Source organism: Triticum urartu, chromosome 5A, assembly GCF_056163025.1.
Source record: "Triticum urartu cultivar PI428250 chromosome 5A, HENAU_Tu73, whole genome shotgun sequence".
Lineage (NCBI taxonomy): Eukaryota > Viridiplantae > Streptophyta > Magnoliopsida > Poales > Poaceae > Triticum > Triticum urartu.
The window spans coordinates 451,956,279-451,967,858 of NC_141877.1; the positions used below are offsets into that span (position 1 = coordinate 451,956,279).

At 45.0% G+C, this 11,580-nt stretch overlaps 1 protein-coding gene across 1 annotated transcript; it reads right to left on the minus strand.

Moving 5' to 3' along the window:
- Positions 1-6,048: 6,048 nt before the first annotated feature.
- On the minus strand, positions 6,049-11,010 carry LOC147971867 (wall-associated receptor kinase 2-like). The gene is made up of 4 exons (XM_087526390.1): positions 10,441-11,010; positions 8,201-8,654; positions 7,926-8,081; positions 6,049-7,420 (listed from the first exon to the last, which is right to left on the minus strand). The coding sequence occupies exons 1-4, from the start codon at positions 10,954-10,956 to the stop codon at positions 6,243-6,245; spliced, it is 2,304 nt and encodes a 767-aa protein (XP_087382516.1). The 5' UTR covers positions 10,957-11,010; the 3' UTR covers positions 6,049-6,242.
- Between the last annotated feature and the right edge of the window lie 570 nt (positions 11,011-11,580).

An 11,580-nucleotide genomic window follows, 5' to 3' on the forward strand; every position in this document is an offset into this window, starting at 1 on the left:
TAGGAAGTCATCATAGGCGCCTCGTAACCGATGGGAACGTCTCCTCCATCTAAATGCGCATCGTTGAAAATATTAAAATAAATCAAGGTTAAATGCGAGCACGAGTACTTGAATCCTGGTAAGCTGGAGATATCACTGTCCTCTTAGCCATCTAACAACAGGTTGATTCGCAACTACTATGTACTTGACCTGTGGTTATAGACAAGTGAAGTCTGTTTTAAACTTTGAGGATGTAGAGGGCGACGCAAATGAACCCCCACGTCCAAATCCCTGAAGTTCATACCCTGACCTTGCTAATCCCGGTTGTAATCGCCCTTACACCTGTTTCAGGACTGGATTTGCTGACGTGGCATTATGGGAGGGTGGGACTGCAAATTTAAGACGCCAGGTGGGATGGGGGTGCATGCCTCTCAGCCCACGCCGCCGCCGCTGCTCCAGCTACAACTGAAACCAAATTCAGATATACTGGGCTCCTCGATTTGGAAACACAGCGCCTGAGGAAGTGCAGCCGCGCGGTATCGCTCCATTTGACGTGCGGCGTCCGCGGCGTTTTGAGGTGGTGGCTTGCAACTGAAACCAAATTCAGAGATACCGGGCTCCTCGATTTCTTGTCAAATTCAGAGATTCTGATTTCTGAAGGCGCATCATCTGAATCTCACTTAATGGCTGCATTGCGTCCCATGCCGTCCATGATTTTTCTACCACTCAAACTCAGTTCCATCCAACTACACTTGTTATACAGAGTATATAATAGTAGTAATCACGGGCAATGGCGATGAAGGAATCCAGTCCATGCAAGAAGACGATGATTCATGGGGGCACCGCCATGAGCTCTTCCAAGGCACGGCCGTGCACGTAGGCCTGTAGGTTATTGAGCGCGTCGTGGAGCAGGTCGGCGGGCAGTGATTGAACCACGCGCAACACGTCTGGTTGACCCCGGCGGCGTCCTCAACCTTCTCCAGGTTGCTAGTCCTTGCCTCTGTGCTGGTGTCGTCGTCGACGGCGATCCTCGTGGCGAGCACTGCCAGGCCGTGGATCCTGGGGGCCTCGGCGCTGCGCCGGTCCGCGTCAAGAGAGCGCACGCAATGGCCTTAGTCCAGGCCGTGGTGCGTGTCGAACGCGGCCAGAAACGCCGCCTCCACGCTCACCGGCGAAGCCAGGCGACCATGCTACCCACCTGGCCACCTGCAGGCAACTGGCTCATCCTGATCCCGCTCTTCCCCAAGCCATGTAGGAATCCCACTGTTTGGATACGACCTAAAGGTCAAAAAAGACCGGAATGAGAAAGGTCAGGATATGGACTTCAGGAATTTGAACGTGGGGTTCGTTTGGGTCGCTCTCTATATCCTTATGGTTTAAAATAAACTTCACTCGTTATAGACATATAACATTCGTTATAGACATATAACATGATAACTGACTCCGACAACGGCTCCAGCAACAATGACGGAGGAGCCGCCTGCTAGGCCGGCATGGCCTACAAGGTCACCGTCAAGTATAGGGTAGTGTATGGTTAGGTTTTTAGTTTACTGGACAAAATTTGTCCTGTTGTATGTAAAAATCATCCTAGTTTAAATGAATATCATTTGGTTTGTTCGAGTTTGAATCAAATTTATTCATTTTCATTAATGTTCATTTAAAATGTAATCGGACATATGTGGATAGCTTTAGATGGTCGGCTCTCGCATCCGTGACAACGAACTGATCCCCTTGTCCGCAGACGGATGCAAAAACAAATATACGGGTCAGCATTGAAGATGTCGTTAGCCTTCATATTCATATGAAGCGCACTTCATATGTAATATAAAGGCTGTCAATTGCTCTTAGAATAATTAGATTAGTTACCAGGGGCATTTTGTTATATCTCAGTATGTAGCTGTACATCACGATCGTGAAGTCGTGAAGACCTGGTGCGTTGTTTCGGTCAGTACTTGGAGATCCCTTGTCGCTTTTCTCGATACATGGAGAAGATTATTCCTCACAAAGTTCCAACCTCAGTATGCAGCTGTACATCACGATCGTGAAGTCGTGAAGACCTGATGCGTTGTTTCGGTCAGTACGAAAAGACCGCCCCGACATGCATGTCCAATCCAGTGAACTGGGGCGACCTTGACTCAACGCGTCCGTCCATGGTCGCAACGAAAATACGTTTTTTTGTTAGAAAAATGCAGAGAATATCTAACGACAATACGTGCGGCGGTGCTTCCGGCTCGCATGATACATCATCCCAGGTCTCTGCGAGTACTGAACACAGGTGTACTGTGTGGACATGACGTGTTACGGAGAACCCACGGCACTGCGAATCGGTTCGTCCCGCCGGTTTTCTCCCGGCGAGCTGCAATCACGGCGGACCAGACGAGTGGAAACCTCGTTCTCAATCGTAGTAGTACAGCGAGAGCTTCTCAGAAGACGTACGTACTGCCTGTCTCACAGCGACACTCCGTTCATGAGTGGCTCCGCACATCTTGGAACAGAGTAGCTGATTCAGAGAGCACCAGGATTCCAGATGTCTCTGGACTGGCTGGGAATATCATCAGGCCAACCCATCAAACGTTTGAAGCTGACGCTAGGCCGTGTCGACTTTTCGACACGGTGCGGCCGTACTACTGCATCGCCTCGGCCATCTCGGACGTCGCTGAGTGAGAGACCGAGAGTGATCGAGTACCTAATTTTTCTAGAGGATTGGGGCCTTGCCATCCTTCTCGCGGAAGTATTGATGGAAGACACAATAGGGATCGAGCCGGATCTGTTTGTCGTCGGAGCTGTCCTCCTTCTCCTCCCGTGGCAATCCGGCCATGTCACAGACCGCCCGATTATGCTCTCGGATAAGGGCGCGTGTGTTCCTCCACTACCGTTTTTTCACAATGCGGGCGCAGATCGCTTCCTCCTCTGCGGCCACCCACGCCGCCGCATCAGCCGCCATTTCCATCGTGATACGGGCCTCGGCGGCCCTTATCTTCTCCTTCCCACGGCGGGCCACCCGTTCCCGGTGAGACTCATAGTCTGCCCGACCGGTGATGTGGACGGAGAGATTTTCCCGGCTGCCGGGACCGCGATGATCCAGCCCCAGAAGACTCGAGTGCCCATTGAGCCAACGCCATGGAGTCGCGCTGGACAGATTCGTCCGTCGGCCAGCCGTTGTCCTCATGGGAGCGGCGGGGTGCAATGTGGACCGCCATTGCCTTCTCCAACCTGCATGGGATGACACCCTAGTCGACGTATCCGGACTGGTCGAAGTCAGATCCGATGTCCGCCATGCCGAAGACGGTTTGAAATCGCTGGAGGTCAGCTCGGGTGGCGAAGGGACTGGAGAGGAGACGGGTGTGAAGTGGCTAGGGTTTGGTCCCGCGAGCAGATGGGAACGAATATATGTGGGATCGGGTGGGCCAACGTGGGCCAGGTTCGACGTGACGGACGCGCCTAGGCGCCCTTGTATCCGCCCCATATTTGGACTGGATATGAGGGGTGCCGGTTAGCCCAGGCATTTGAGACTCGTTTAAGGCGTATGTCTGGATCGAAAAATCATGACCGGATGGCCCGCCCGGGCGTATGAGACGGGTTTGAGGCGCCCAGATGTAGATGCTTTGATAATTTAGTCCTAAGCAAAGCACAATGCGACAGGTGACGGCCAAGTGGCGAGACCGGTCGTCACATGCACTTTTGCGCAAACTTCCCTACCATTTTTCTATTTGACCCATAGGAGAACTCAACTATATTAAATTTGTTTCCTTGTGCACATTCTATTTCGTTGCCATCCACGTTTTGTCCTGTCGGGGCCGACAGGAGCTCAGCGGTGATCATCTACTGATGACATCAACCACCACGACATCGTCATCGGAGTTAACCGGCGGTGTAGAGGCGCCTCCTCCGCTCATATTGTCTGCCCATTCGGCGTCTTCCCTTCGGAGTAATGTGAGTCGTCTTCCTCACTCTCCTCACCTCTGCTCCGTTCATCACGTGCCGGTTCCGCCGTCGACAACACTGCTAATCGGTGTGATTCGAGCTCGATTCAATGCCGTCTAGTGTTGTTGCTTGCTTAGGGTTCTTGTAGAGCTGTAGAGCTAGGGTCTTGCACGCATATTGGGCGGGCTCATTAGCTTAGGTCGCTTGCTCGCTTCACTAGCTTCAGCTCGCTCGCTTGGTGTCGTACTGATTCGCCCGATTTTTCTTTCATTTTTTAATTTTTTGTTTTCTTTCCTTTACTTTCCGTTTCTTTTATTTCTTTAGTGGTTTTCTTCGGTTTTTTGTTTTTTTTGTTTTTACTGGTTTCTTGGTTTCTTCCATGGTTTTTACTGATTTTCTTCTTTTATTTTTTTATTTCGTTCCTTTTTGGTTTTCACTGGTCTTTTATTTGTTGTCTTTCTTTCTTTGTTTTTCCTCATTGTTCTGTTTCTTTTCTTGATTTTCTTTTTTCTTTGTTCCTTCTCATGTTCATTCTTTTGCATTGTTATCTTTTGAATTTTATTTCCTTTTTGGTTTTAATTGGTTTTCTTCTCTTTCCTGTGCTTTTTGTCAATTTTCATCTGTTTCTTTTTTGTTCAACACATGTTTCTTTTCTGTACAGATTCAGAATTTTCGCTATACAATAGGCACATTTTTCATATACACTTTTAACAGTTTCTCAATGCATGGTTACATTTTCTTTCTATCTTTCAGGGTTTTCCTCGATTTCCTTTTCGTGCACATTGCGTTTTTTCTTCGGGTTTTGTTTCTTTCATGATTTTTCAATGGTTTCTTTTGTTTTCTTTGTTTCTTTTTGCGGTATTCATTTTTCTCCATTCTTTTGCACTTTTTTTTCTGTTTTGTTTTTCATGTTCCTTTTTTATTTGGTTTCCTTTGTTTCGTTTTTGGCTTTTTTGTTTCTTCTGGTTTTTATTCTACATTTTTCATATATATCAAGAGCATTTCTCTAATACTCCATCCGTCCCAAAATAAACGTCTCAATTTTGTACTAGCTCTAGTACAAATTTGTACTAAGCTCAAGACACTTATTTTGGGACGGAGGGAGTACATGTTTAACATTTTTCCAAATAAGTTTAACATTTCTTGAATACATGGTCAATTTTTTTTCTATATACACTTTTAGCATTTTCAAATGGCTGATTAACATTTTTCAAATATAAGATTGACATTTTTTAATACATGGTCAATTTTTTTCTATAGACATTATCATTTTCAATTGCTTGAGTAAAAGATTTCAAATAAAAGATTAATATTTTTCTGATACATGGTCAACATTTTTTCTATACACATTTAACATTTTTGCATTGGTTTTCTTTGGGTTATATTTTATTTTTGGTTTTATTTGTTTTTCTCTTTTGTTTTTTACTGGTTCTCTTCGTATTCATGTGTTTTTTTGTCAATTTTCATCGGTTTCTTTTTTTGTTCAACACATGTTTTTCCCGTACACATTAAACATTTTTTGATACATCAGGAACATTTTCTATATAGAAATTTAACATTTTCCCTATTCATGGTTAAAATATTTGAAAACATATTTTTTTTACGTCTATTCTTTTATTATATATGTTCTGATGTCTATTTTCTTCCCATACACCTTGTACATTTTTTGTATTCATATGAAACATTATTTTTATACATGTTCAAAATTTTAAAAATGGCAACATATCCTATGCATCCGGCGTACTTCATGTATCCATGCATCCGTCCATCCTCAGCGCTCATACCTGATTAACATTTTTAAATGTGTGTTTTGATGTTTACAATTTCTATATACATCAAGTACATTTTTTACATGTTTGACATTTTTTAAAAACAATGATTAATTTTTTTAAAATACATGCTTCGATGTCTGCTTTGTGCCATACACATTTGTACATTTTTCATATACAACTGAAACATTTACCTTGTATACGTTTTACATTTTCCATATATATGCTTAACTTTTTTCAAAACACATGTTTTTGAACAGTGTTGCTTTTTTTCGCGAAAGACTGGTAATATAATACAAAGATTTAGACGACGTATCAAGCATTTACCACACTAAATCAAATTTGAAAAGCGAACTATGCAAAATTGACGAAATAATAACTCACATATATCTGCATTTTTTCAGAAGATACATAACCATATAAACACCCAAACTTGTAAATGTATAATTGGCAAAATGAACAGTGACATAAAGGTACCTATAAACAATTGACTGTTTATTCTATTTTTGAGGCTACTGATTTCTTGCTTTCGAATACAAAATAAACAAAGCAAAGCGATGGTGTGATTACTTAACGACCTGACTGCAGACTATTAACAGCTTCCTTCTCGATGCTGAAATATTCAGTACTTGTTATTGTCGAGCTGACCATTGACGAGGGCTCCCCAAGTAGGCATTCCATCTCTTCAGGGTTCCGATGCACCCATGGATATTGCATCACCTTCCTCAAACTATCAAGCTTCTCCGCAACTTCTTTCATCGATGGCCTATTGTCACCACACATCTCTAAGCAACGCATCGCTAGCTCTGCGATCTCTTCAAGAATCTCTGTGTTATCCCCATCCTTGATCTCAACATCCAAGATCTGGTCGAGCTTATTCTCCTTCATGGCATACATAAACATCATCGATAGGCTCTTCTCGTGGGCAGGGACATCCGGATTGAAATTAAATGGCAATTTGGCCGTGAGTAGCTCCAACAAAACAACCCCAAAGCTGTACACGTCGCTCTTGTCCGTTAGCAGGTTGGTTTGCATGTACTCCGGGTCGAGGTACCCACATGTTCCATGTACCAGTGTGATGAATTGAGACTTATCAATTGGTGCCAAGATGGAGGCACCAAAGTCAGAAACTTTAGCTTGGTAGTCCATGTCAAGAAGAATGTTGGAGGACTTGACATCACCGTGAAGGATCGGTGTCGAAGTTGATGAGTGAAGGTAGGCGAGAGCGTCGGCGGACTCGTGGGCGATCCCCAAGCGAGTAGCCAAGGAGATACGCATGCCATGGTCACCGTGTATGAGCTGGAAGAGGGTGCCGTTTGGGACAAACTCGTATACCAGCATAGGGACTTCCACTTCGAGGCAACACCCGAGGAGCTTCACAATGTTTCTATGGTTGACCTGGGACAAGATTAGCATCTCTTTACCGAATTCTTTCTTTTGTTGCTCATCGATAGTCTTGCATCTTTTCACTGCTACTTCCACATTGCCCTTAAGAAACCCTTTGTACACGGTCCCATAGCCCCCTTGACCTAGTACTTGTTGTTCGGCGAACGTGTTTGTGGCTTGCTGCAATTCTTCTTTCGAGAATATTTTGAATGTAATACCTTGCTTTGACCTCATCTCATCAAATAATATCAGACCACCGTGTTGACGGAAGTATTTGTTTTTCATGTTTTGTAGTTTTCTCTCTTGGATCAAACAGACACATGATACAACAACCACAAAAACGACAAGTCCTACACTTGCACCTGCATCAGGTATTTGTTCATAACAAATTAGTTTCCATATGAGTAATGACCACTTAAAAGTGTTGGGTTGAAGAAAAAGGAAAAAAGAACAACTATGCCTACCAATGACACATGTACTATATATCCTTTTGATTTTTGAACATAGACACAATCTCCAATGCAAAAGTTATTTTTTTGGGATCATTCAATGCAATATTTGATCATCAGTTTCTACAAAAATATATTCTATTAAAAATTCATACCCTTATAAACGTATATTTGATAATGCATCTAGCATGAAGTTTATGTTATCAATGTTTGTAGAAAGTGATGGTCAAACTTTTCAAGGTTTGATGTGCTGGTAAAAGAATGACCACATTTGCTACCAGGAGTAGAAATTTGGCCAAATAGGAATTGCTTAAATCCAGAAAATATATACTCATATATACCGGACTATCATGTTAGTACAAACTTCATATTGTTTTCATGCGCGTCCAATCAACTGTCTACATGAGATGTAACTTACCTACAACAGGCATTGCCGGAAAAAGGAAATGCTTTTGCACACAACCGTCATTCATCATATAATCTCCTGGGTGGCATGAACAACTGTAATGCCCTAACGTGTTCTCGCAGATTCCAGAGCCACAGAGAGTAGCATTTTCAAGGCATTTGTCAATATCTGAAAGAGAAAATTTGTTTTTAGTTCAAGTTGCCAAGGTGTGCGTACAGGTGACTCATGAATTAACAAGATACACGATAGTTCATGTCAAATGTACAAGGCAGCAAAAGGAAAGTCACCTTGGCATCCGTTGGTGATGTATGGGTTGCCTTTGTACCCATCGGAGCAATTGCAACGGTAACCTGGCGCGTTGGTGGTGGAGTTCACGCACACACTGTTGCTGCTAACACAGGCGTAGGAACTGTTCTTCTTAGCTTGCTCGCAACTCAACGATTCTATTTGCCAGTTCAGGACAATAGGAACTCCAGCCTTGTATGTATCACTGAATACTGTGGAGTTGAGATAGCTGGTTTTGAAACTGAAAGCCGCCTTTGCTATGAGTGCCACGTAGCTGCAAGGACTGCCGTCTTTCGATGTTTCTGAGGTGTTATAGTCTTCGTTGAAATAGCCATAATAATTCAGTACGTCTTTGGGGACATCTGCTTGACAGCAGCCGTAACCATTGCATGTGTCATTCTTCAGGGTCGTGTCAGTGTCATAGTACTTACACCAGGACGCGCAGCCTGTTACATACTGCACGAATAAAGTGTATATGAGATGTCTTGAACAAAACTCACAGTACAGGCCATTTTTTGATAAAAGGAATCCTGGTTTTTAATACTATATGTGCTGCATGTCAATTCACAATATTTGAAGCGAAATGTCTCTTCAAAATCAAAATAATCAAGATAATCTTTCCTAAAACTAAAAGTGGAAACGAAAAAAAATTCCTCTATGCTATAGGTAGCTTCAGAGATTGCCAACAAGTTATGTGGAAATTTAAAATACCACATATATAGCATTATGTATTTCCAGTTGACCACCCAAAATATATAGCATTATATATAGCGTTGGATGGCTTCTGCTGTCCGGGCAGCACAGTCCGGACACATGCGGGAGGTTTGCGGGTCAGCATTGAAGATTTCCTTAAGAGATAGTATATGAAATAATATATAGTGTGGGCTCCTATATGTAGTTTCTTTAGTGTATCTCGTAATCTTTATCTTTACCTAATAATAAGGCGGCTATTGTTTCCCGCTCGTGGGGTTTTGCAAAAAAGTTCCTGTATTTTTGGCCAATTAATCTGCACTCCAGATATAAGTTATCAGTACACTAAAAAAACACTCGTTCGCAGGACCGGACGGACGCAACGCCCGGTCTCCGCCTACCCCAATCCAGTTCAGTCATCGCCCCCAACCCACCATGAGGAGGAGGACGCCGAACTCAGACGGCGACGCTGGTCCGGGCCTTCAGGTCGTCGTGGGGATCAGACCGTCCTCCGGCGACATGGGCTTCCTCTTCCTCAACACCTCCATCGCTTGATAGAAAATGGACGGGGTGACCTCTGCTGGCCAGCCTCCAGATCACCGGCGACTGCGAGGTGGTCGACGCACGCCCACTCCCGACGGCCCTCCTCTACATGTCATTGTTCTTTTGAGGTCAGATTTTTTTTCCGTTGCAACGCATGGGTATTTTTTGTTAATTATTAACTATACGACGAGGCCACTCAAGGCCGATCGTGAGACCCTTCTCCGCACGCGACACCTGGCGATTATTACAAATCCTAAAGCAGCAGCCATCTCGTTCTCCATCTCCCTGTTCTCAAATCACGAATATTATCCACTTCGGTCTCTCCTCACCGCCAGTGTGCTTGTCCCCGCGGGCCACCGCGATGCTCCTGGACGCCGCCACTTGTGGCACCGCCGGCGGCTCACTAGGCAGGCTGTACGCACCCCTTGGCTGAAGCCAAGCTTCTCGTGACGGTGTGTTTCCCTCTATATTGTTAGTGCTTCCACGGCCGATCTGCCGGGGCGCCGAGGAAGGGGCTCCTGTGCTTCCGGGACAGAGCGATCAAGGAGTTGCAGTGGCGGCGGCGGCTACGACGATGGGCGAGCGTGGGCGCCGGCGAATGAAAAAGGGATTCTGTAGTCAGGAATAGAAACAGGGTTCACGAACCACGTCGTTTCTCCAGGTTTCAGGCGCTGGAGAGGTCTCACGCTGGCGAGCGTACGACCAGGGTCGTATAAGAACTTTTTCCGTGTATATACAAGCGGCCAAGCGGGTGAGGTAGTAAACTAGTGAGTATCTAATAAAACATCGCGTAAAAAGTTCAGCGGTTTGGTATGTTAGCATACAACGCAATTATCATCATCGGTTATGAAACAAGGGATATGTACTTTGGCTAAAAAACAAGGGATATGTACTTGAACAAAAATAGTTGTTCCGGGCAGGTTTTACTCCCCGGAAGTTAATTGAAACTAAAGCTCGAAGCATTTTCACCTTTATCAAATAAGTATAACAAAGAAGCCGAAGTGCTTACAGAAGAGCTCCGCGTATAACCGAGAGTATCGCACCCGATGACGATGATTGCGTTGTCCACTTCTGATATCCAGAAAGGTGTTAAGTTGAAGACCACCTCTCCATTTTGCTCGGTAATATTGCCAGTGGATGGGTCATAGCACTGAGACGAGATCGTCGTGGCGTTCATCCAGGCCTTGCCGTCAGGCAAAGAGATATTAGTCACCTCGATCATATCACCCGACAATGGAGCACTTACAAAAGGCTTCTCGACGCCACCGGCGATGGTCGTCATGCAGTTGATATTAAAGCCGCTGATATCTAAGCCAGTGTCGCTGGTATCGACACCGGGGTTGAACTTGAACGCGCACTCCTCGCCGATGCCGAACGGGAACGGAATGTCGACGTCGCCGCACTTCGTCCGGCAGCCGGGACGCTGGCCCGCCGGTACATCTGCCGTGGCCATCACCCAAATCGCCGAAAGGCAGATAAGAGCATGGCAAGAAAGAAGAACACGAGAATACCCCAGCTTTATCATTGCGGTGAACGGGTAGGCGTGGGTGTGTGCTGCTGAGCTCCGACCTGACGATAGTGCCACTGTGCGCTATAAATAGATGCTAGCTAATAGTTCTCGTGAATGGCCAACTGGAGGTTGACTACTACTTGACTTGTAGTTATTAGATTTAAATAATAGGGCACTCTCTCCATCCGGGTTTATTACTCTCATATTTTGAGCCAAAATTTGTATATTTATACGTAATACTACATCTGTCCTAATTTACTAGCCTCCTCGTATTTTAGATTATATTTGATCATGATTTTAACTAATTACAAAAATAATATCATTTGAAATTACATTTGAATACAAATCTAACAATTAATTTTTTATGACATGCATTAATACTTTGCAAACGCGTAGTCGCCAGTGGCCGGATGCATCAAATCCGGCGGCGGCGGCAGCTGCAGATATCTCGATTTGCGCCGTGGATGGGGCGAGAGAGGCTCAAATCCAGGGGTTAAGAACCGTGGCGGAGCCTAGGGAACGTCCGCCATGGCGGGCAGTGGCAGGCGTGGGGTGGGCGGGGTGAGGGCGCCAACATAGATGTGGCGTGGGAGTGGGATGAGGGAGGCCGCGGAGGGGAGGAAACTTTTTCTCCAAGCC